Here is a 26,237-nt window from a genome sequence, read left to right as displayed (position 1 = left end):
AACATGAATTGCTTCTGCATGTGTTAGACAGCCGCAGGTTCTTACTTTAAACACCTGAAATAAATAATTGATCACCATCTATATATATACACATACCCACAGACAAATGATTGTCTAATGATTGACTATGCAAACCCAAAAAAAAGAGAGAGGAAGGATTGTAACTGCAATATCCAAATTGATCTGAACTGTCCAAATTATGTACTAATCATTGTCAATGTGCAGACAGATACTTACATACGTAGACATTTGATTTTTGTCCAGTTCCTTTTTTTTTAAAAAAAAAGAAGGTATTTTGTTCAGTGCTTTCTCATTGGCTTGATGATAATTCCATGAACTAACTACAGCTGGCGATGTGAAAGGTGTATCTGAAGCTGGTAGAGGGTCACATTTCTTTCTTTTTCTCTGCTCATCTGTATTTCTCCTAGCGTAAACTGCATGCATATACTAGTATTAGTGCATTACCAATGTGTGGCATGCATTTTGGCAAGTAGCATGCAGACAGTGACACAAGGTCTACTCACTACTAAGAGTGCGACCTAAAAAAAATGACATCTACAGTCTTAAGATAATTGGCTCCAAAATTTGCAAGAAAAGCTAGCTATATATTCCATGCCCACAAGCCCACAACTAAAGAAAAACTTTTGAGGTAATTAGGTTGGAATTGTGGACATGATAGCCCCCCCCGGGAAGATAATGATATGATCATTTGTTAAGCAACCAAATCAAATGATTGGGGGTATTTGATTTACTTTAATTTGGACTGATTGGCCTGAGGGGCCCCAGATTACACCAGTAATGATAGCATTTCCTGATCTCAAAATGGTTGGAATTGGGGACAAACCAAAGCGGGTTGTTTGTTACTCAAATTTTTGGCCAACTTCCGAATGATGTGTAGGCTGGAGCTGAATTTTGCCTTCCCCTGCACTTCATCCACATAGATACTTCACTGGAAAACCATACGTGTCATCTGTTTCATCCTTTCTGTTGCACCACCAACCGATTGAGGCGATGGCAATCTTGCTCCATTTCTTCAACATGTACCAAAAGTGAAGAGGGCATGAATGTATTGATGTGTATTTATTAATAGTCACAAACATATGTGCAAAAAGGTTTGATGCTCTGGCAATATATATAATGTTCCAGATTGATCAACTGATCAGATGTAGGCTTCAATATTTCATTTTGCGATTTCCAAAATTCCGGAAATTTTTCAGGAATTTAGGTTCCAGATAGGAAATTATTTTGGTTGAAATTTTCAAAAATAAGACAAAATTATTCAAATTTTAATTTTTTTTGTCTGAAATTTCCATGATTTCTGAAATTTTGCTTCTATCGTTAACCCCCGAAATATATTTTATTCCGAAATATAGAACCCTGATTAGATGTACACAAAATCACATTCATGTTCAGACATGAAAAATTCCTTCTGAAAGAAAAGAAATTTATGAAGTTTGTATAATTGTATGTGCACAAGAAAGTGCAGCGTAACCTTTCCTGCAGGCCGTGCCGACCAATGTACAGGTGGACAGGAAGACGTCAAACACATACACACAGATTAACTCAAAGGTACAAAATGACCGTTCATGTTTGCCATGGAATAACTCTTCAGGCTCAGAGGAGTACAGTTTTGTCCTACGCGTGTTAATCACTATCTGAAGGTATTGTATTATTTGCTAATTGCTCCCTCAACCGAAGACGCAAGGGAGCATCAAGCACGGCAGATGATACATTTGTCCTTTCGCTCCTTGTCCATCTGTACAACTGAAAGATCACAAGATCACAACATAAACAATCATAACACACCTTATATTCTGCTCTCTCTTTCCTAGAGGTTGAGAAGTTGGGGGGTTCATGGATTTTTGCAGTCAAACACAAACTGGGAGTCTGCGATACAGACGAACACTAGCTCCAGAGAAACAGCAAAGTTAAAAAAAAAGGGGGAAACTGCATGAAATAAGCATGTGTGAATTGTGAGTTGTGACAGGATAGTACTACTAGTGGCACTTGGATACTCCTATATCAGTTCTGCATTACTACATCCGTCCTAAAATATAGTAATATAGGATGGGATGAGATCTATTATTATGTTCAGATCTATAGTTTATGATGTGTCTTATCTTATACTAGGTTGCTATATTTTAAAACAGAGGAAGTAGGTTTGTTTAACCAAACTAGAGGAGACAGCGATGGTGTACCATTGCAGAGATTAATGTCGAAGCAATGGACCATGAGAAGAAATGTCTGAATTCCTTCTTGGCAGAGAGACTGCTCACCTCTCTGCCGTAGACAACACATGCCAAATTGGCAATCCTTTCTTAAGAAGAAAATAAAGGATCTGTTTAGGGAGTTTTAGATTATAAGAAGCAGCTGATGAGAATCTAGCTGATGAGAATCTGAAGAAGCTGAAAAAAAATTAATTTATGGCTTCTAATTCATCATCTAGATTCCAACTCTTATAATCTTAATTAAAAGTTAGACCGTTAGAGAACTTTTGATTCCGAGAGAAGATGCAACTGTCAAATGCTTATCATAGACCCATCATAGCTAAGTGGACAAAAAAGAGACAAAAATTACAAGGAAAATCTAGAATCTGAAGTAGCATAGTACAGTACTAGTACTGAGACCAGAGCTATTAGAGCAATCAATATGTGCGAAGTGCAGGATCTTCATAAGAAAGCATTGCAGGTAACACTCAAATCCGACAGTTTGAGAGAAGCCTCCAATTAAATCAGGACAGAAAGGGCAGGTGAGCCTAGATCCAGTACATTGTTTAGATCACACTACTTACTTCTAAATCCCATAGCTTTTGCTAATCTATTGAGGTTGACCTCAGCATCACATGGGGCATGTCTCGTCACACTGTACATGTGGATGATGCATGTAGGTTCAGAACTTCAGATTCATTTGATCATTTCGTTTACAAGCATCCATATAATTCTAGTCAACTCTGTCTGTATATTGCCTAATGGTCGGCACAAACTGTCAATGGGGATAAACATTTAGGTCAGTTTCTGCATAAAATAAAAATAAAACAGCCTAATATTTTTTTTGAACTCTAATGCTCTTATCAGGAACTGAGAAAATTCCTGCATTTAAATCATGGCGACACTGCGGTGATGCACTGATTTAATTGTACGGTTTAGATCTTATAATTGTGCAACACACATGATCTACACTATTGATTGGGTCCAAGAGTGACCTGTTGCAATCTACATCGCAACAAAAGTCCCCATCTAATTAAAATGGTGGAATCTAACTGTGGTGCATTTTACATGGTTTTTAGCCTAACCTCTTGTATTTGGTGAAGGGCTAACATCCGAGGTGCCAAAACTTCCTGTAGATGTGAATTCTTAGAGAAGATCACCTTGTTATTCCTAGAGAATTTTGTTTTTTCACTCTGGAGTAGATCAGCAGAATATCTTTGCCTCATCTCTTCTATAATTTTTTACTTGTGCAGTAAATGGCATGAAAAACCTTGTGGTTAACTGTACCTACCTTTCCTACTTATGTGTACATTAATCACACAAAAATCCGGGTGGTTCTTGCTTCACACAATCTGGCGCGCTTCAGAACAGGCAACAATGCTGTCATTTAATTATGTACCTGTCATTTATCAGTTTTCTTCAGGGAATGTCCTTCTTTGGGGGCAATTCATTTATGAAGCCCAGCCATTTTAAATTCTAAATGACCTAAAGGACTAATTTGGAACATAAAAAATTCTCAAATTCCTGTATAATGTGTTTAGTATTTATTTGCCAAATCTTCGCTTAGAATACCGAAACATTGTAAAAGAAACAAGTTGATGGGGACACTTTTTTTATGTAGTATATAATTGTGATCTACTATGTAATAAAACAGGAAATAAAAAAGGTAAACAAATGCTGTAAAATTCTACTATGCTTGTGTGAGTCCAAGATCTTCAGATTTGTCCCCAAACCGCAAAAATGGGAGATTTGTTTGTTACTACCTTTTTCATCCAAATCACCCCAAAAGTTTCTTGAATTTTACAAACAGATCCCTCTGGTCGTCTCCTACCTCTCGGTTTCTTCACCCTTATCACCTCGTTTTCTTTCCATTGTGCTACCAACTGTGCTCAGTGAGATCCATATATGGTCCAGCAACTACCGCTGCCCATCTCTCTGGTCTCCACCCTCCCTTTCTCTCTCTAGTCCTCTAGAGCCGAGGGTTGCTGCGAGGAAAGCGTAGGAGAGAGGGTTGCTGGCTGCAGCCCCGGCGAGAAGCGCCATTGTTGTCGTCGTTGGGCCAAGAACCAAGAAACCAAGAAGACAAGAGGAGGAGGAGGGGGGAAGAAGACGGAAGAGAGAGAGGAAGAGGCACTGGATAGGTGCATCCTTTGCCTCTAGCCGCTTTCTCTTTCTCCTTCCTGGAGGGGGGAGAGAGAGAGAGAGAGGAGTGGGAGAGGAAAGGAGAGTAGATGGGCGAGATGGTCTTGGCCGGGTATGGCATGGACAAGGCGGTGAGGAGCAGCGTCAGCTTCGAGACGCCGTGCGGCAGGCTGCTGCGCGAGCTCGAGGTGCGTAATTCGGTTCTTTGTTCATGGCGTCCTTGATTTGATTTGATTTGGTTCTCTGCAAGAATACGACGGATTTAAGGAGAAATGGAAGGTGTTCTTTGGAAGGAATAGGGGAGGATACTTCTTGCTTGATTCGTTTGCTCGTTTAAATCGTAGAAATACTAGGATTTCGTTGCTTGTTTTGGATGAAATTGCACAGTTTGAGCCAAGCTGGACTGGTGTTTTTGTAAATTCTGTGTATTGTTTTCGAGATGAGCACACATTATATGTCCAAATTATGCTCAAAAGTTCCAACTCCTTTGGTTTTCTTGAATTGCAAGCATACTGTTTTCTCTACCAAAAAGGTTCGCTCTTTTGAACAGATGCTAGGATTTAGAGAACAGCAGGAGTTTGTTGCTTCTGCCTACAGCTTTGCAGATTTCATTCTTAAAGGTTTCACTTTTGATTTACTACGAGCTTCTTCTTGGTTTCTATGTTTTTCTTTTATGGAAATTCCGGGTCTCTACTATGTTTCTCGGGAAGCAAAGCAGATGCGACGATTTACTTTACTTTTTCTTTTTACTAAAGTCTGAATTTGGAGCTGAAGAACTTGGAGTAGTACTGCTTGTGTAAATTCAGTTAGGAGCTCTCTTATTATACCACTGTTGATGTACCACGGGTCAGAAATATTACGTTTGGTAGTAGTAGTATTTATCTCAGCTAATGTGTCAGTGAGCATAATGATATAAGTTTAATAGCATCAGGCGTACTCGAAATTGGGAATTGTAAGTGAGAGTGCAATCCTCTGCTGTTTCAAAAGAAATGCTATGCCCCTTATTTTTACCAAAAAAAAACTCTGCAGAAAGAAAATAAAAACAAATTAAATTTCCACTAACTAATGCTGTCCAGAGAAGTGGGGCCTGGTTAGGGTATGCAAAGACACATTTATATACATTTTGGGAAGTTAGTAGCTCTCTTATGAACATTACATTTTGTATGCTCTATACCCCTATTTTGAGTTTCATTTACTCTCTCTGTTGTCTGTGGTTGAGCAGTCAGCTTGCTTCATCAAAAGCCTGCGTATTAGATTTTTGTTCCTTGTGGCATGAAATTACATGGTCTATAACAATTTATCAATTGCCGGTTTGCCAATGTGTCAATTAGATGAATAAAAACATCAAATATGCAAAAATAAATAAATAAATAAATAAAAATGTCACATGTAGCTACCATTAATGCTGCTCAGGTGGCTGCACATTTTTATTTTCTCTGAATATTACGAACTTATATGTAATTCTTGCAATTGTTTCCATTCTAACATAACTTCTATTTTAGCAAATATGGACTGAGATTGGGGAGCGCGAAGAAGATAAAGATCGCATGTTCTTAGAACTTGAAACAGAGTGCATGCGTGTGTACCGTCGAAAGGTTGATAGTGCCAATGCTGAGAGATCCCAGCTCCGTCAGTCATTGATGGCCAAAGAAGCAGAGCTTAAAGTTTTAGTGGCTTCAATAGGTGAAATTACCCCAAAATTTAAGGTATACTCAGCCCATACTTCTATTTTTGCCTCTTGTTCCAAGCCTTGTGCCTAGGGACCTAGATTATGTTATCGTGTGTCTTATGCGTATAAGGTTTGATTTGTCTGTAGCTACAGATATTGGTAGGTTATCTTGTATCTTGTACAACAAGTATGAAATAATTGTTAGTGTCATGCTACACCTCGTAGAATATACCATATTCAGCAGGTTGGCCATCTTTGTTCAAATAATGATGGGGATCATATCACTGCAACATGCACAGCTGGGTCACTCGGTTGGTACATAGTCATGTCTGATGGGCACATTTGAGAAACTAGTTTAGTGTAGAACTTGGTTCAAAGGACCATTTTCTTTCCTGGCCAGAATTATAATTGTGGACCATCTACTTGGTTGAAGAATCGCTGGATATGATTCCTGTAAGTTAAGCATACCTGGATGATGCCTAGCTTTTCTTTTACACATGAGGTTGACTATGCAACATGGTTTGCTGTACGGTGAACTTTGTTTGAAATTCCATTTGGTAATGGCATTTAGAAAGAAAAAAAAAGCAAAGGTGTTGGTCTTTTGACTCCCAACTTCTACATGCATTGGCCACAGTTAATTGCTTTTGGCATGTTTAGGGTCACATTAGTTAAGTAAAAAAAGGTGAATTATTATGCTTTGTTATATCGTAAAGGTTCTCTGTCACATATTTGACATCACTGTATAAGTATATTCCATTTCTGAGTAATTTGAGATATTCGTCTACAGGTGGATGAAAAGCAATCATTGAAAGAGCAACTTGCCAAAGTGACGCCTCTACTGGAAGATCTCAGGTCAAAGAAAGAAGAAAGAATAAAACAATTCTCACTTGTCCAATCTCAAATCGAGAAGATAAAAGCACAAATTTCGGATCACAATAATCAGCATGACAATGGTCCGGTCAATCATTCCAAGGACAATCATGATTTGTCAACCAGAAGGCTTTCTGATCTTCAAGCGGAGCTTCGCAATTTACAGAAAGAGAAGGTAACTATGATCTTGACTTAAAATGGTTCTTTGCTCAACTTGCTTCAACCCATTCAGCCATCATGTGGATATGAGTTGCACCAAAATAATAATAATAAAAAATAAATCAAATGTATCTTGTCAAAATGTACATATTTTCACACAAAGTCGCATATGACTAGATATTGATGATAAAGTGAATGGTGGATATCAAAATATGTGTATGCCTTAAGCATTTACGTGCTACAACCATTTTTTTGTTTACCTATTGTTTCAACCATAAACTGTCACTTTCAACATGCTGAGAACAAGATTAGTTATATATTTCAAAGGATAGGTTATTTCATTTTTTTTATCTAAAATCCTAACTTTGCCATGCCATATTGTTGTATTAGTAAAAGCAATAATCTTTTTCATTCCCTCCTTGTTCAGTCTGATCGCCTTCAGAAGGTCTTCATATACGTCGATGAAGTGCACTGCCTATGCTCTGTGCTTGGGATGGATTTTGCAAAGACAGTTAAAGATGTGCATCCAAGTTTACATGGGGCCAACTCAGAAAATTCAACGAATATCAGTGATAGCACTCTTGAAGGTCTTACTGAGACCATCCTTAAGCTCAAAGCAGAAAAGAGGACTAGAGTTTCGAAGGTGATTCCTCTTAGGAAACTACAGAGTACAGAGGTGTCTCAATTTCATTTTATAGCTTTTCTAACTATTTGGAAATTTTGTTCAGTTGCAAGAAATCGTCGGAAAGCTCCACAAGTTATGGAATTTGATGGAGTCAACTGAACAAGAGAGGAGACATTTCACCAGAGTAGCTGCTGTTCTTGGATCTACTGAGGAAGAGATCACTTCATCTAGTGTCCTGTCGCTGGAGACAATTCAGGAGGTTCGGCTACTATCTGTGAGATACTTGTTTCTTTACAAGCTGTAATTTGGACTTATTAACATAATTATTTGAATACAGACAGAAGAGGAAGTTGAGAGACTAACTAAACAAAAGGCAAGTAGAATGAAGGAGCTTGTTCTTAAGAAAAGGTTAGAGCTAGAAGATATCTGCAGTAATGCGCATATGGAGCCTGATATGAGCACAGCACCTGAGAAGATAACCGCATTGATTGATTCTGGTATACTACTGATATTCTCTCTTGCTTACAATTGAAAATTGCTGCTGAGGAATATCTTAAATGTTCTAAAATAATTTCATATTCAGGTCTAGTGGATCCTTGTGAACTTCTTTCCAGCATTGAAACACAAATAGCAAAAGCGAGGGAGGAGTCCCTAACCAGGAAAGATATCATGGAGAAAGTAGACAGATGGCTATCAGCTTGTGATGAAGAAACTTGGCTTGAGGAATATAACCAAGTACGATTCATTTTTGTTTTAATTATTCTGAATATTCATATAGGCCTTGGTTGACAACATATATTTCACATCTCTTCTATGATTTAGTTAAGATCTTTAAGAGTTTTTTTTTTTTTGTGTCCTTGTGCAGGATAGTAGCAGGTATAGTGCTGGTAGGGGTGCCCATATAAATCTCAAGCGTGCAGAGAAGGCAAGGATACTTGTTCAAAAAATACCATGTGAGTTTTGTTTCCATGTCTGCTGGTATGTCAGTTGAACACTGTGTTGCATTCTGCTAAAATATTGGTTGAACTGGGCTAATGGTTCTGATATAGGTATAACCTTATTAGACAATGATGTACTCCTAACAGTAATCACTAAGCATTTCCTGATTCACAAGCTCGGTCTACTTGCTGCTTCTGATATAGATCCATCTATAGTCACTCGCATATTTGATACATAAAATGATTAGAAGCTATACTTTCTGTGCAGCAATGATTGACAACTTGATAGCTAAAACATTTGCGTGGGAGGATGAAAGAAGTGTGCCATTTTTATATGATGGAGTAAGTCGTAGAGCTGGTCTACCATATTTATCATCATTACAGTACACTATGTTCCATTGAATTACATAAATTGAATTTGCATGTGAAGGCCCGTCTTGTTGCCATTTTGGAGGAGCAAAAACTCAGAAGGGTACAAAAGGAAGAAGACAAGAGACGACACCGGGTATGAATTGTACCACATCATGTGTTCCTTTTGGCATTACGACCACAAGAGTTGACTCCTCACTATTTGGATGTGTTGATAATTCTTACTACAGGACCAGAAGAAACTGCAAAGCTTATTGCTTAAGGAGAAAGAGTTGATTTTCGGCTCCAAACCTAGTCCAAAAAAGACAAGCAGCTTTAATAGGAGGACGAGCAGCCATCACCCGAATGGAAATGGAGCTGGGTTCATGACCCCGGCGCCCCGTAGAGTTTCTGCAGGCAGTGCCACTCCTGAGCTTCTAACTCCACGCTCATATTCTGGACGGTACAATAATTACTTCAAAGAGAACAGGAGGCTGGCTGCTGCACCACTGAACTTCTCAACGGTTTCGAAGGAGGATAGTATGTCATCCTTTGCCTCCATCAGCGGCTCAGAACCTGATTCTCCTTTGGTTTTGCACTGAGATCCCATCGTTCGATTGGACGTTTTCGAGAATGTCACAGTTGATCTTTTGAGGTTCTGATAATCCTGATTTCCAAATGCTGCATTTCTGGTTAGGGATGAGAGACTTCTCAGCAAGAAGGATGGTAGTGAAGACTATCCACGACATTGGGCCATTGTGTGTTAACTGGTTGACATTGCTAATGAGTGACGACAGGTTGTGACAGGATTTAGATAAGATTTGCCTGTAGATATATGACCTAACATCTGCGGTGCTGTTGTACCTAAATTACGTCGATTGATCAGTGGGTTGGTTAGGAAGCATGCCTAAGTTGTGCATTATATTCGTTTTCTTGGTATTCTTTGAGTTTTGTATTTAGTCATTGTTTTGCATGTGAAAAGGAGTTGGTGTTGATTTGCAATCCAAAGGTGCTGTGTAATTTCATCCTGCAGACTCAACCTGAGGCCTTTGATTTGTGTGCTGTACTGCTATGGAAATCGTAGTTCATACTTCATTCAGGAAGGTAACTCAAAGGTCGCATTTGTTTTACTACCATTTAGTTCATACTTCATACTTATCTACTCTCTTCGTTTCACAATGTAAGACTTTCTAACATTGCCCACATACATTTAGATGTTAATGAATCTAGACATATGTGTGTTTAGATTTATTATCTATATGTATGTGGATAATGTTAGTAAGTCTTATATTGTGAAACGGATGGAGTACTTGATTATGGGTAAGAAATAAAATTATATGTTACAAACCTAACAAGTGGGCTAAGCAATGCAGTAGAAGCAAGTGGACTTGTTACCAATTGCTGCTGCAATTGTGGGATCAAAACTGTTGGTCAAGGACTGAAGATTTGGGCGAATATTGAATTATATTGATATAAGCTCCTCCTAATGGAGTAACCAAGTCGCTTACAACGGGTAATTAAAATACAGGAAAGAAGAAAACAAGGAGGGGAGCATACTAGTACATAATAAAGAGAAAGAAACAGAATTAAACATGGGAGGAGCCCGAAGAAATAGCAATTGAGAAGACAGCCTTCCACCCATCTAGGGCCGGTCCATCTGCTTCTTTGATGTAAAATTCACGCACCTGATGGTGGTTGATTATTGAAGATAACGTTGTTTTTGTGATTCCAAATCCTCCAAAAAGCAGAGGAGATAGAAGCTCTGATAATCTTTCATTGCGATAGAAGCTCTGATAGTCTTCAACTGAGGAAATATTTGGCCAGCACCCCTATTTTGGACCAGAAAGAAGCAAATTACCTTTTGCTGACGGAGGGAGTACATTTTACAACACCCTTGCTGCATTTTGGTCTTCCAAAGATATAGGGAGGCCTGACATGTGTAAAGAACAAGCCTGTGTAGTAGCTAAAACGCCAGTGAACAGCAGAACAGTAAACAACTTGAGAATTACCCCTTTCTTAGCATGAAACTGCAACTCCAAGATAAAGTTGACACGCAGTAGCAAAGTTCAATTGTATTACTGTACAGTTTGGCAACACGATTTCATCTTTTGACGCAAGTACCTTCTTGTGGTTGTGGCTTTTGGTACCACTTCTCTAGGAGTACTAGAAGTACAGAAAAAAAAAAAAGAAAAAAAAACTGGCAACCATGATTGAATCCAGTCCCTGAATGACAAGTTAATTTCTGTCTAGAAATACAGAACTGATAGATGGTCTACAAATACAAAACTCTACTAACCAACCCTTTCTGCCGACATGCAGTTTGCAATGAACTGCAAAATAACCTGAAAAAGATATGCCCATGCGAAATTAATTAGCGTGTGCATTATGCACAAAAGTAGACCATTAACAAAAGAAAATAGAAGACATAGGCTAGTTGCTCGTCGCAATAGTTCTGCAGAACAGTGGTACTAATGTTTCGGTCTCTGTTAAGGTTCGTAATTTGTGTTTAGTGGTGCACATCTTCATATTTATACTAGGAAATGGCTGTCCGAAACACAAACACAGTTCTTTCAAAGCCATCTACTTTCAGACAACAATAACAAACAGTTTATAAACTAGAACTCCAGCTGGGAATTTCAGCCATGCTACTGATTTTTTTAGTACTCAATTACTGGCTTGCCTCTTATCAACGCAGGAAGATGTAATAACTAATAAGAGAATGCTTGATCGGTGATCACAACGTAAAAATCGAAACGCCGCATAAAATTGTTTCCTTGACAGTACTTCATGCTTGGGTATGTTTTGGGCAACAAAAAAGACAAATTTGTTGCAACAAAAAAGACTACATAAACCCATAATAAGCTATTACAAAAACTAAAGGCAGGCAAAACATACCCAAGAAAAGGGGAGCAACAGCACACCAGCGAAGGCTAAACCTTTCAATGTCTACTGATCTATTGGCTCCACCAAAAAAAAAAAAGACAGTTAAAACAAAATTTAGTTTTGACTCATTGATTCTTTGGTCTGACACAAACAAGAACTGAAACAAAAATCACACCTAAGAACTTAGTTTGCATCTGATATCTGTATCCAAAAACGTAGGAAAAGATCATGAACAGATGAATCAAAATACGAGCAGAAGCTGGTAGTTTCAAAGGTGAAAATGATATTGCCAAACTGATATGTAAACATTAAATCAGAATCACCAGCACATAAACAAACAGTATAATATGATAAACACAGAGTATCTAGAACTTAACCCAAAAAAACATTCATGTTCAATTATGGACTAAATGGATTCTCCCATCATATAAAGCATTACAGCTGAAGTCCTATATTAACAACTGCAATTCTAACGTGTCCTGGCCATTCTCAAAACAACGATGTCGCTATTTTCAGGATTAAAATTCAGATAGCACAAGATGATGAGTAAAGAAATGTAAGATGTACAGGCAATTCAAAAACCAACAAGATAAGGTTCAATGCAGCTTCATTTGTATAAACACCCCCTAAGGCCTTGTTCGGTTACACAAGGATTCGTTCTGGGCCAGGAATGATAGGTATAACAAGAAATTTATAATAGGTACAACAAGAGACCGGGATTTATTCCGGGTCGGGAACCAATTTACTCATATTAGGCACAACAAAACATCCGGATTAGTTCCACACCTCTTGACTAGTGGATTGATTCCCGGTTTCTTATTGTCCCTATCATGAGTAAATTGGTTCCTAGCCCGGAATAAATCCCGGTCTCTCGTTGTATCTATCATAAATTGCTTACTATACTTGTCATTCCCGGCCCGAATTGAATCCTTGTATAACCGAACAAGGCCTACACAAGGATTCAATTTGGGCCTCTAGGATACACCGGTACATGCATACCCAAAGTATACCATGTTCACCACTAGTCCACTACATTGTCTTATAAAATCTCCAACATTGTCCCCGTCTGTGAGAATGTGAGATCATGATCTAAAACTAATTTTAGTCCTACTGCACTAAGACTAGCATTAGTTACAAGCATTGTACTGTAGCATCGTAACACTAACTACTAATTACATTAGCAATTGACGATTTGGTACCAAAGGGGAACAAAAAGAGAAAAAAAAAACAGGATTACAGGAAGAATCGATGCAAACCGGGAAGGCTGTTCTGTACCTTCGCTCTCAAAAGTCGAATGTCTTGAGATACGAGGGATCCTTTTTGGCCCGCTCCTGGAACTTGCGGAACCACCGGTCGAGGATGTCCGTGGGCACCACCAGCTTCCCGCCGTCGGCGCCGCAGAACGACTGCATGAAGTTGAACAGGTTCTCGCCGACGCGGAGCGCGACGCGCTCGGCGCGCTGCCCGTCGGGGGGCGGAGGGAGCGCCGCCGCGTCCTCCACGGCGACGCCGAGCTTGGCGGGGCCGAGGGGGGGCTCCGGTTCGTCGCCGGCCTCCGGGAGCGGGAGGCTCGCGGAGGGGCGGCCCGGGCCGAGCGCGCCGAGGAACGCGAAGGGGCGGTTGGCGGCGGGCTGGAAGTAGACGGCGACGGCCTTCCCCGGCGGGAGCGCGGCGGCGGCGACCGGGAGCAGGAAGACGACGGCGGAGCGCGGGGCGGCGGCGAGGGAGAGCGTGGAGAGGTCGAGCGCCCAGGAGTTGGGCGCCACCTGCGCGAAGGCGGTGGCGTCGAGCGGGAAGCTGTGGTCCGGGAAGACGACGCCGAACATGGCGGCGGCGGCGGCGGCGGCGAGCTGGCGGGGGCTATGGCTGCTGCTGCTTGGATCGCGGGGCGCGGCCTTATACGTGGGGAGAATGGAGGGTTCTAGAAGCTGCGGGTACATTCCCGAACTGCCGTAACATCGGCGTACTCCACCTACTGAATATACGCCCTTTGTTTATCTTTTGAGACAAACCTAAATGAATAAATGCTTATTCAAATTAATCTTTAGAAGTTAATTTGTTTTGAAATGGAGAGTAGGACATTTATCGATAAAAAATTATCAGATATAAATACAGTATAATTATAATATAATAATATTGTCAATTATATTGTACTATAATACAATTTCTATTCACCTTTCAAAAATCCTATGGTAACACGCTGTTTTCATGAAGAGGAGGTTGCGAGACCGAATCTCCTCACCCACGCGCGCTACGAATTTTTTTCTTTTTAACTTACACATATCTTACATACAAGTTTAAAATTATATAAAAGTTACATTCAATTTACATTGCAGTTACATAAAAGATAGAATATAGTTGCATAAAAGTTACAATATAATTACAATTATATTGTATTTACATTTGATAAATTTATAAGAGAAAATTTGTCGATAAATATATAACAATTTCATTATCTAATACTATAAATCTGGATAATCACCTTTACGTGAGTAGATAACTGATAGTTTGTTCAGATTTATACTACTAAGTGATGTCTTCTTCGGTTTAGGTTGCTATTTTTTGAGAAAAGGGGAGTATTACGAATTATGACTTGTGTGCAAGGATTACCACAAAGTTGTTCAAATACTCCAGTATTTACTGTGCCTATTTAATTTGTTGCCCAAATCAACGTTATCAGCGAACAAAAAATATTTCAACCATCAATACATCCTAAATTTTGGAATCTTGTAGAAACTTTCACTCTTTAAAAACCACACCAAATTTTGGTAAAGCTTCAAACATAACATGCATGCATCCACGAGAAGACTGTGGGGATGGTAATTAATGGTTATTGATTTGGATCTTTCAAGGATAGCAACACCTGTGTGCTAGCAGCTCTTGCACTGATACCCCCAGCAATGGTATCGTTGGGGTGCAGGTGGCTGGCAGTCTGCATGTTGCACAACTTCCATTTCGACATATCCACTACCAATGACTTACACTGAAGTGTGTTTAGTTCACACTGAAGTTTGGAAGTCTGGTTAAAATCGGTACGATGTGATAGAAAAGTTGTGTGTGTATGAAAGGTTTGATGTGATAGAAAATTAAAAGTTTGGAAAAAAAAATTTGGAACTAAACATGGGGGTGCATGTATTGCTGGAAGGAGGAAGCTAGCCGGTGACTGGTGAAGTGGTGAGGGGTATAACCTTGCTAATCCAATTGACTTGAAGACTTTCTGGGCCAAGCATGGGGCGAACGAATTTGTAACAATCGTGTAAAATACATGTTATGTTTGTTTCATTGTAGGTCTCAATATTGCAGTTTGGTCTGAGTTATTGTCTGCATTTACTCATTGCTAATCTGCAAAAGTCTCTAGAAGTAGCATGTAGTGATGTTCAGTTTCTTGGACTTTCAAATGTACATGCTGTCTTGAGCATTGCTAATTTGCATGCCAGTCTCTTGACTTTCAAATGCCAAGTCCTGTCTTGAGTATATCTATCACTTAGTTGTAATGTAATGGCAACAGTCTCTCAAATTTAGATGGCATGAAATTAATTGTTGTTTAATGTCTCTATCAGTCTATCTGTAGCTCACAGTTTCTGACTTCTGAAAGTTCATTCCTTCATGCCATAATTTTGATCTTTTCTCTGGTTTATGAAGTGTTTGTATTCAATACTCAATGTTATCAACTTTATGTTTCCTCTGAATTTAACGAAGTAAAGTAATTGATAGGAGTAATTCACAAGGAAAAAAATGTTATTTATTCTCTATTTGCCCTACCCTGAAAAGATTATAGCCCTTTTTCGTTGCACTAAAAAATAAACAGTAAACTGCTGGTTCACACGATGTACATATTGTCTTGAACATGCCATGTTATATTCTTCATAAAGAACGTAAACGGTCATTTTCTCTAGTTCAGTTTCCACCGTGAAGATGCTATCCTTAGACATATGACCATTTCTTCATAGCATTATATAATTGAGGGAAAATATGTATTGTAAATCACATATATGTTACAAAAAAAACTATAGTAGGATAAAAATATGGGCATCTAATGCTTATCCATGTCATGGTAAAACTTTTACTATGGTTAAATCTGAAAATAATTTTTTCACTCAGGGTAACGTGGACAATTTCAGACGTCCATTTTTTTTATTGTACGATAGTTTTCGGGTTTACATTATATATATATGGTTTACACTTATATATTTTCCCATATAACCGTATGGTATGAACAACCTATGCTATACACTGTCCCCAGGGGTAGAAGCAAATGATCAATAAAAAAACATGTTGTCTTTTTAACAATGCCACCAGTTCTACTTGAAAGAAAAGAATCGAACTTCCATGTCACACCCGAAAGCCCAATATGGACCGAGCCAGCGACAAGGCCTATCTTGTTGACAAGGCCAGGCCCAATCCAGATATAGGCCACTTTCCACTTGTTTGCATGGACCGAGCCAGCCAGCGACATCCGCCGAACAGCCGGGCCCTGACGCGGGCCGAGACGAAATCCGCCCGTGTCTGCTGCTGTGCTGCCTGCCGGCTGGGCTGGTCGTTCCTTCGCGCAGCCGTGCCAACTTGTCGTTGTGGGCGGCGGACGCCTGGGGATCCCACCGCGGAAGAGCGGAAGCCGCGCGCGGCGCAGTCTCCCGTGCGTGCCGCCTCGTCGCGCGGCGATTTTCTTGCGCGCTGGCGCACCGAGCGCAAGCTCGATCGGCGGGTGCACCGTTCGAACGTGATACTACAAGGGAGGGCAGCTGGTACGGTGAAATCACCGGCCGACTTGTCGCCGCGCGTGGGTCATGGGAATGAATCGGATGGCTCGATCGACTAGCCCCGCCTTGGGGGGAGTTGGTGGGAGGTCAGGTCACGCTTTCAGTTTCAGCCATGGCATCAAAACCTCTTCTGGTCGCTCACCGACCGCGCGCGCGCGAGGAAGCAGGCCGGGAAACAGGACGTGCGATAAAGCGGGAGGGAATAGAGGCCGCACGTAAGTAAAAAGGGTGTGTTTAATTTACACTAAAATTGAAAGTTCGGCTGAAATTGAAACGATGCGATGGAAACTTTAAAAATTTATATGTGTAAGAAAGTTTTGATGTGATCGAAAAATTAGAAATTTGAAGAAAAATTTTGGAACTAAACTCGGCCAAAGTATCCTTGTTAGTATCAAATTATGAGTAGCAAACTGTTTTTTTTCTCTCCCTACGATGGGTCGGTGGCCCTTTGTTCTTCTAATGGCATTTTAGGGTAGGTTTTATTACTTTAAGTCGCGTGATATGGTATTTTTTTAATTTGAAAATAAATAATACAACATAAATATTTTTGAGGCGTTGATTCTAGGGCATAAAATCCGTAAATATTTAGTCAATCAAGTGCTTAGGACGAAAGTACAAGTAATTCAAAATTTAAATTTTAACCATTGAGGTGAGTAAAGTGAGATCTTTTTCTTCTGGGGCGGACCTAGCTAGGGTGTTCAGAGTGGTCATCGGTACCCAAAACAATTAGGGAACGAAGAGTAAGTAATTATGTAATTTGTATTAAATATAAGTTTAGCATAACAAAGCATCAAGGTTGCAATAGGGACATCAAAAGCAAGGTTTCGGTATAGATGATTTTGGTTTTGTAGCTAAGTTTCTTGCTTTTGTTCTTTAGCCAAATTATTTCTTAAGGAGTGTGCATATCCACTGAATTCTTTCCTCTAACCTTAATATTATGTTTATATTTTAAAATGAGGGGGGGGGGTAATTATTAGACTAGGTAGCCTTATTTCTCGTCGGTCGTTCTAGAATCGCTGAACTATTAAAGCAAGGCTAGTAATACAGCCGACTTGTTAGCTATAAGGTTATTTACAATTAATATAGACCCACTTATTTCTCTTACAGAGTTTCTTGGTTCTTGTGTCTAAGCCGACTCTAAGTTTATAGTCCGTTTCTCCTCTCTCTCTTCTCTCTTATCTCCTCCATCTCAGCAACTTGCTCTTAGAGCCATGTTACCTCCCATCAGCAAGCACTTCTCCTCCCCACATTAATGAGATATTTTCTTCCACGCCTGAGAGCTTCTCTCCTACTTTGATTGTAACCTTATCCTCTCTAGCGTATTTCTTCCATGCTCATAGGCACATATCTTGAATTCTTGATCATGGTTGGAACTTATAGCAATAGTTAAAAGTAGCCCGAGCTCATGCAGTAGTCCTGTTCTTTTCTCCAACAAAAGTTGGATGAAGATCAAGATTCTTGTGGCACGCTTTTTTAAACTGCTAAACGGTGTGTTTCGTGCGAAAATTTTCTATATGAAAGTTGCTCTAAAATATTATATTAATCTATTTTTCAAGTTTGTAATAACTAAAACACAATCAATCATATGTTAATATCACATCATTTTGCGTAAAAAACTTAATTTTAATCTTCATCTTCATTTTCAGGAGAAAAGAACACGATATATTGTAAAATCAAAGATGTTTTTGATTATTATTCTGTGATGAACAATTGGACATTGGAGATTATTGGTTTTGTTATTTGGAATTTATTCACGAAGTGGTTTTGGAGATGATTGAATTCACAGGTGATCGCAGGATTATATTATTTTATGTGACTGGTCAGACCGGGCTCTGATAGCCGGTCAGACCGGCGGTATGCGCGCGGTCAGACCTGCCAGCCCGCGGTCTGACCGGCCGACGCTGTGTCGGTTTCAGTTTCGGGTTGTTTGTTTGGATATCCGTGATTATTTCATGATTATGACTTCTAGATGGATACTATACGTATGTAATACTGTTGTTTGCTACTAATGAGTCAAGTTGGAGATAGCTTGGTCTCGGAATATGGTTTCTTTGTTTATTTCATGTGTAGGTGACTTGATGCCTCGGGAGAGTATTTGCGGTGATGGACCGGGAGTCGGCTTGGGGATAAGACGACGTCCGTGGTGGTTAGAGATCATGCGGGATACTTAGGCTAGAGTTGATGCACGTGGTTGATGGAGATTCCATATGGCATACGATGGAGGTATTGTGTGCGTATGGGATGCGGAGACGAATTTGAAAGGAGTCCAAATTTGGTACGATTGGTTATGTAAAGTTTGTTTCTTGTACTAGAGGGTTTCCTAAGGTGTTTAGGACTCTTAGTATGAGTTTGGTTCATGGCTTTAGGCTGCCTATCTCATGTATAAATAGAGGGGGAGCGTGAGGCTTCCCGGTATCGCTTTTGAGAGCAATTGAATTGAGTTTTGAGTTATGGTTTCGAGTTTAGTCGAAATTTTTGTAAGGAGTGTTGTTGGTGCACTTTGTAAACACTGAGAGAATCAATAAAGTCGTCATCCACTTTTAGAGTTCTTCGATTTGTGTTTCACCGGGTTTCGGCGGTCTAACCGGCGACACACCGGCGGCATCACGGCGGTCAGACTGGCGGGTGACCTGCGGTCAAACCGGCGGCGACAACAGGCGCGACAGGGATTCCAGGGCGGTCCAACCGGAAGATCAACACCGGTCAGACCGGCGGCTACGCTTCGGTCAGACCGGAAGATCAATCTCGGTCAGACTGACTTCCGTCGATTTCGAGGGTAACTTTTATTTCCGCTAAAAGTTTTCGGTTTTTGGGTATACCAACCATTCACCCCCTCCCCTCTGGTTGGCTTAGTTCTTGTGTTTTGATCTTACAAGTGGTATTAGAGCCTTGTTTTCTTCTTTCTATTTTTATCGATCTAGAGTTTTTGCCATGGCTACTCCCGCTAGGTTTCAACTAAGCCTCATGTTTTCGATGGAACGGATTTTTCTCATTGGTGTAGTAGGATGCAATCTTATATTATGGCTAAAGGTTATGATATTTGGAGAAAAGTTTCTCGTCCTTATGTGATTCCTGAAGAGATTGATACTGCTGCTTTAAAAACTGAGTTTGAACAAAATTGCAAAGCTCGCAATATTCTTTTGAGTGGGATTTCTCGTTCAGATTATGATCGTGTTGCTCATCTTCGAACTGCTCATGAGATTTGGAATGCTTTGAGTAATTTTCATCAAGGAACTAATAACATTAAAGAACTTCGTCGAAATCTTTTCAAAAAGGAGTACATTAAATTTGAGATGAAACCTGGAGAAGCTTTGGATGACTATCTTTCTAGGTTTAATAAAATTTTGAGTGATCTTAGATCTGTTGATTCTTCTTATGATGCTAATTATCCACAATCTGAGATTTCTCGTCACTTTTTGAATGGTCTTGACATGTCTATTTGGGAGATGAAAGTTACATCTATTTAGGAGTCTGTTAACATGTCTAATTTGACTTTGGATTCACTTTACACAAAATTGAAAACACATGAGATGAATGTTCTTTCTCGAAAAGTTGATTCTAAGTCGAGTGTGCTTTGGTTTCTTCGTCTTCCTCTTCGTATGTTGATGCTTCTTCATTTAAGCCTTCTTTTCTTGCTGTTTTTAATGCCACATCCGATGATCAACTCGAACAAATCGAGGAGGAGGATTTGGCTTTGGTTGCTAACAGAATTGCTCGAGCTATGAATAATGCCAAGAACAGGAAAAGTGTCGACGTTTGATGTCGCAATTCTAGTATTTACATGGTATGGGGATTGTCGGTGCTAGGATATATGCGAGACTGAGGTAAAATAGATGGAGACGAGAATTTTTATATAGGTTCGGGCCTTGAATTGTCAGGTAATAACCCTACATCCTGTTGGCCGAAGCCGGTATTGCTCTTATTCATGATAATCACACCAGTACAATATTTGGGGTAGTCTATCTAACTGTTGTCGACATGGCGGTCTGACGATCTGACTCGTAGTCGACAACAGGGTAGCCTTCCTCCTCGAATTCGTGCCCGGCGAGATCAGAGATGGCGCTTTCGTCTCTCCTGACAGTATCCGGAGTCACCGTAGGGTACTAGCCGTGCTTATCCCTGAAGTCGATATCCGGCGGCGTGTCTTGGCGTATGTAGGCTTCTATGTTGTGGCTTCTATGTCGATTGTGTTGGGTGTTGATTCTCTCATGTCCCCTCTCCTCCTAGGGGGGCTTGTATTTATACCCATAGGTGTCCCCTTGTCCAAGTAGAACTAGGGAAACCAATATGGATACAATCTGAGTAGTCATTGTCGTTTCCATGTAGAACTCTGGTTGTCTTTCCTTATCCGGAACTCCCTCGAGGTCAGTTTCCGTATAAGACATGGTATGTGGTGGATCCTGCCGAGATTTAGTCAACTACTATTAGTTATGTGGTATCCATAACCCTGACAGTAGCCCCCGACTTCGATGCAAATGAACGAGTTCATATTCTCAACCGCAGACTTTGGAGGAACTGTTATCGAGCTCACGTGACCGTTCTCGGTGAGTTTAGAGATAACGTTAGACTTCCTTTATCGGCCTCGTGCGGGCACCGAAAGGGTTTGTCTAAGTCAATCTCTGATGTCGACCGAGAAAGTACAGAGCGTATGACTAAGTCTCCCGTCTTGCTGCAATCGAGAATTTGGATTGAAGTCAAGAAATTTTATCTCGGCGGGTACACCATCTCTTCATTCCGTATTCCTCGTCGAGATCCACGAACCGTTCTCGAGTAATCGAGTAGGCGTAGAGTCTGCGACAGAGCCTTGTCAACATTTGTCGTATTCACCTTAGTCGATCTTGGTGTAGAACCATAGAGACATGCGATCTTCGATAATGTCGAATAGAATTTTCCTGAAATCAATACTCAGAAAGGAATATTAGATAGAAATAGCCCTCGAGCGAACGCTCAAACGGTAACATGTTATAATATGACAGACTAGTGAATTGAATGTACAGACCAGTGTTTTGTATATGAGTGTCTTATCTCTTACCGACTCCGATCAGTCAGTTGTAGAGTCATACACTCTCCCTAGCCCCCAGCCTTGTCGTCGGAGAATCGTTCTCGGATGACAAGGCTCTTGGACCTTTGACCTGCCTCGGTTAAACAAGCACTGATCCTAGCCCCCAGCCACGAAGTTGGAAAATCCATTTCCGATTACACGGCTTGGTTAATACGCACGGCGAGAACTCTTACACGACCAGATCTTACATGGTCTTTCATCTCTGAAGAATCCGACAAGGCCTTATCGGCTCTGGGCGTCCCTAGCCGAAGTTCCCTTAGGTTCCTCGGAGGCCTTGTCAAGACGGCGTAAAGGAACAGTAGGATAGGTTTCAACGCTAGGTGTCTTTTGTGGTAAGGGATCTCTGGGTAAAACACTTGGCGATATTGTGTATCTGATGTCAACTTTGTTGGAGTAGAGGTAATGGAAGAATCGCCACACCTCTGGTCGAGGACCAGGTGGTAGTCGCAACTCGACCACTAGAAGTAGAAATAGTGGGAGAATCGCTACACCGTTGGTCGAGAACCAGATGTAGTCTAAACTCGACCACTAGAAGTAAATGTACGAGAGATCGCTACGATTGACTGGTTGAGAACCAATGAGTAGGTGTCTTTCGATCATTTGAAGTCGTAGTGCGAGGACTGCTACGTTATTGCTGTAGTCGAACCTCGACCATCTAAGGTTGCGGTGCGAGAGATTGCTATGTACTGGTTCGAGGACCAGCGAGCGAGTAGAATTATCTCTCGAACACCAATGGAGGTTGGCGGTGTGAGAGATTGCAACGTATTGGTTGGAGAACCAGCGAGCAAGTAGAGTTATCTCTCGGACACCAATGGAGGTTGGCGGTGCGAGAGATTGCTACGTATTGGTTCGAGAACCAGCGAACGTGTAGAGTTATCTCTCGAGCATCAATGGAGGTTGCAGCGTGAGAGATTGCTACGTACTGGTTCGAGGACCAGCGAGCGAGTAGAATTATCTCTCGAACACCAATGGAGGTTGGCGGTGCGAGAGATTGCTACGTACTGGTTCGAGAACCAGTGAACGTGTAGAGTTATCTCTCGGACACCAATGGAGGTTGCGGTGCGAGAGATTGCTACGTGCTGGTTGGAGAACCAGCGAGCGAGTAGAGTTATCTCTCGGACACCAATGGAGGTTGCGGTGCGAGAGATTGCTACGTGCTGGTTGGAGAACCAGTGAGCGAGTAGAGTTATCTCTCGGACACCAATGGAGGTTGCGGTGCGAGAGATTGCTACGTACTGGTTCGAGGACCAGCGAGCGTGTAGAGTTATCTCTCGAGCACCAATGGAGGTTGCGGCGCGAGGGATTGGAACGTACTGGTTGGAGAACCAGCGAGCGAGTAGAGTTATCTCTCGGACACCAATGGAGGTTGGCGGTGCAAGAGATTGCTACGTACTGGTTCGAGAACCAGCGAACGTGTAGAGTTATCTCTTGAGCACCAATGGAGGTTGCGGTGCGAGAGATTGCTCTGTGCTGGTTGGAGAACCAGCAAGCGAGTAGAGTTATTTCTCGAACACCAATGGAGGTTGCGGTGCGAGAGATTGCTACGTGCTGGTTGGAGAACCAGCGAACGTGTAGAATTATCTCTCGAACACCAATGGAGGCGCTAGAGTTGGGTTATGTGCATCTCATGTGGCCAGCATGACTCACACACCCAACTTGTAGCATATCCGGATGTCCGTTCGCAATCATGTCGGGTGACCAAGCCGACGGTGTTCGCGAGGAATTATCCGTTAACAACCTTTTCTCGAGTAGTCCAGCCATGGCCGGTGCTATGAGATAGGTCGTCGGTCTTCGTTGGTAGGTTGGGCGTGACGACTCTGCATTTGTCGAGATCGTTCTCGATAATGCGGTGTACTTGACCACAACCTACTCGAGTGCTCAATTGTTCCTGAAAAATATTTTCTAGAAGACAAGACATATAGCAGATAATATCGAGTATGTACTCAAAAACTGCATGGATCTTCTAGTATTATCAGAATATAACGAGCAGATGTAAATGTCAGGGCATTATGTAAACCGTAAACAAGCATGATTTATACAGAAGAAGACAGAGCGAGCCCCCAGCGTTAGATCGTAGTCGATTTAACATCGGGGATACCTGCGCAACAGATATTATTCTATAAAGAACATGCTCTGGGTAAACATAATAAATTATAGATCTGACAATACTGTATGATCTGAATAGGTACGATAAATTGCAGATAAAATATTGCGTACCTTTGTAGATACATGCCGGATGTATTTACGAAATTAGTAGATCAATTGAAAAAACCAATCTACCAATTACCTTGTTGCGTACTCGTTCGATATCATGCGATCTGACATCTTTTGGTACGCCGCGGAGCTTGAGGCTTGGATGATCTCGATAGACCAAGTTGTCGATGACGATGATGGTTCCGATCTGGTTAGGTTGGATCTCTCCCTCAGCTGAAGTCGTCGAGTAGCTCGTTGTCGGAGAATCCATCTTTTGAACCCATCTCGTCGAAATCCTGAAGCACCAAAATCCCCCTACCTGGCACGCCACTGTCGGTGTTTGATGTCGCAATTCTGGTATTACATGGTATGTGGATCGTCGGTGCTAGGATATATGCGAGACTGAGGTAAAATAGATGGAGACGAGGATTTTTATACAGGTTCGGGCCCCTGAATTGTCAGGTAATAACCCTATATCCTATTGGCCGAAGCCGGTATTGCTCTTATTCATGATAATCACACCAGTACAATATTTGGGGTAGCCTATCTAACTGTTGTCGACATGGCGGTCTAACAATCTGACTCGTAGTCGACAACAGGGTAGCCTTCCTCCTCGAATCCGTGCCCGGCGAGATCAGAGATGGCGCTTTCGTCTCTCCTGACAGTATCCGGAGACACCGTAGGGTACTAGCCGTGCTTATCCCTAAAGTCGATATCCGGCGGCGTGTCTTGGCGTATGTAGGCTTCTATGTTGTGGCTTCTATGTCGATTGTGTTGGGTGTTGATCCTCCATGGTGGGTGTTGATTCTCTCGTGTCCCCTCTCCTCTTAGGGGGGCTTGTATTTATACCCATAGGTGTCCCCTTGTCCAAGTAGAACTAGGAAAACCAATATGGATACAATCCGAGTAGTCATTGTTGTTTCCATGTAGAACTCTGGTTGTCTTTCCTTATCCGGAACTACCTCGAGGTCAGTTTCCGTATAAGACATGGTATGTGGTGGATCCTGCCGAGATTTAGCCAACTACTATTAGGTATGTGGTATCCATAACACTGACAAAAAGAGGTGGTCCAAATCGTTGCTTTGAATGTGGTTCAATTGATCATCTTCGTTCGCATTGTCCTAAGCTTGGGAGAGGCAAAAGAGAAGACAAAGATGGTGAGAAGACCAACAACAACAAGCCGAAGGGTTCATCCCAAGGGAGGAAGCTAGAGAATCTCAGGAAGGCTTTTCAACAAGTTTGCACCGCCTTCGAGCCACTAAGTGGAGATGATGATAAGGGAAAGAACATCTCCGATGTTTGCTTCATGGCGCGTGGTGAATCTGACACAGAGTATGAAGAAAATGAGGTAAGTGCTTTTGAGGAAGCTATTAATATTTTGAGTGAAAAGAATAAGAAGTGTGAGAACATGTATAGAAAACAGGAATTTATCATTGAATCTCTTAAATCTGAAATTGCTAGATTAAAATCTCTTATTCCTAATGATGATGATTGTGAAAATTGTGAGGTTTTAATGAATGAGATTTCAAAAATTAGAGATGTTAATGATGCACATGATTTGAAAAATAAATCTTCTCTTGCTTATAGTTTTGCTTTGCACACACGCACTTTGGATGAGTTGTTTTTAACTAAAAAGTTGTTGCAAAAATATCAAATTGCTTTTCATGCTAGTTTGATGTTTAACATGATTTCTGCTAAAAAGTTAAAACAACCTCATGATGTTCTGGATTGCTCAACATGTAATTTGAATAAGTTGAAATTGAAATATGCTTTAGGTCGTGTTGAGTACATGGAAGATGTTGTGAAAAACAATGAAGTGCTTTCTTGCTCCAAGTGTCGTAAAAGTAAAGGTGTCATGGTAGATTGTGAAAATTGTGCTAATTTGGAAAAAGAGGTTTCTTATTTGAAAAATTCTTTGCTAAGATTTTCTGATGGTAAAAAGAACCTCAATATGATTTTGGATCAATCAAAGGTTAGCACATATAACCGTGGTTTAGGTTTTAATCCTTATACTCATAATTCTAGACATCATCCTATTGTGTTAGGTGTTGGTGCTAGAAGTGGTGAGATTTTGGTTAAACCTGATACTAATAAAACTGTGTTTAAATCTACTGGTATCATGTCTATTATGAGTGCATCTTCTTCAAAATCCAATGTTGTGCATGCTAAATCTCCTGTTGTTGTTTGTGTTGCTAAATCTTCTAATTCTACCAATGTGTCTAATCATCGTGAGAAATATACTTTTCTTTTTGTGGCAAAGATGGACATATTGTTGGTTTTTGTTTCAGATTAGCTCATAAACAGAAAAAGGAGAGAAAGATTGCTTTTGCAAAATCAAAGTGGCAAAAATATGGTTTTCCCTCGAGGAAACCGGTCAGACC

The 26,237-nt window shown here is 40.9% G+C and overlaps 2 protein-coding genes across 3 annotated transcripts; one reads left to right on the top strand and one right to left on the bottom strand.

Moving 5' to 3' along the window:
- The first annotated feature begins 4,077 nt into the window (after positions 1 to 4,077).
- On the top strand, positions 4,078 to 9,960 carry LOC127766841 (65-kDa microtubule-associated protein 6-like). Its single transcript, XM_052292003.1, has 11 exons — positions 4,078 to 4,537; positions 5,852 to 6,055; positions 6,806 to 7,063; positions 7,475 to 7,690; positions 7,776 to 7,931; positions 8,010 to 8,169; positions 8,256 to 8,407; positions 8,538 to 8,625; positions 8,879 to 8,952; positions 9,041 to 9,115; positions 9,210 to 9,960. The coding sequence occupies exons 1-11, from the start codon at positions 4,439 to 4,441 to the stop codon at positions 9,558 to 9,560; spliced, it is 1,833 nt and encodes a 610-aa protein (XP_052147963.1). The 5' UTR covers positions 4,078 to 4,438; the 3' UTR covers positions 9,561 to 9,960.
- A 449-nt stretch (positions 9,961 to 10,409) lies between these two features.
- LOC127766842 (uncharacterized) lies at positions 10,410 to 13,798 on the bottom strand. Of its 2 annotated transcripts, none has more exons than XR_008016294.1 (2): positions 11,854 to 13,798; positions 10,410 to 11,300 (listed from the first exon to the last, which is right to left on the bottom strand). XR_008016294.1 is itself a non-coding variant. In XM_052292004.1 (2 exons), exon 1 carries the CDS (start codon positions 13,779 to 13,781, stop codon positions 13,125 to 13,127), a length of 657 nt encoding a protein of 218 aa, XP_052147964.1. In that variant the 5' UTR covers positions 13,782 to 13,798; the 3' UTR covers positions 10,410 to 11,300; positions 13,117 to 13,124. The 2 variants fall into 2 exon arrangements, 1 of the variants encoding a protein (XP_052147964.1); XM_052292004.1 differs by having other exon boundaries at positions 13,117 to 13,798.
- Positions 13,799 to 26,237: the final 12,439 nt, after the last annotated feature.

Source organism: Oryza glaberrima, chromosome 3, assembly GCF_000147395.1.
Source record: "Oryza glaberrima chromosome 3, OglaRS2, whole genome shotgun sequence".
Lineage (NCBI taxonomy): Eukaryota > Viridiplantae > Streptophyta > Magnoliopsida > Poales > Poaceae > Oryza > Oryza glaberrima.
The sequence above is the reverse complement of the archived record's forward strand: the minus strand, read 5'-3'. Positions and strand labels throughout refer to the sequence as shown.

What these genes read in the sequence shown, in the direction of transcription:
- LOC127766841 (XM_052292003.1), top strand. Translation starts at nt 4,439, where the DNA reads ATGGGCGAGATGGTCTTGGCCGGGTATGGCATGGACAAGGCGGTGAGG. An exon ending in CGCTGGAGACAATTCAGGAG is followed by an intron (nt 7,932 to 8,009) that starts GTTCGGCTACTA and finishes ATTTGAATACAG; the next exon opens with ACAGAAGAGGAAGTTGAGAG. An exon ending in TGCCATTTTTATATGATGGA is followed by an intron (nt 8,953 to 9,040) that starts GTAAGTCGTAGA and finishes TTGCATGTGAAG; the next exon opens with GCCCGTCTTGTTGCCATTTT.
- LOC127766842 (XM_052292004.1), bottom strand. Translation starts at nt 13,781, where the DNA reads ATGTACCCGCAGCTTCTAGAACCCTCCATTCTCCCCACGTATAAGGCC.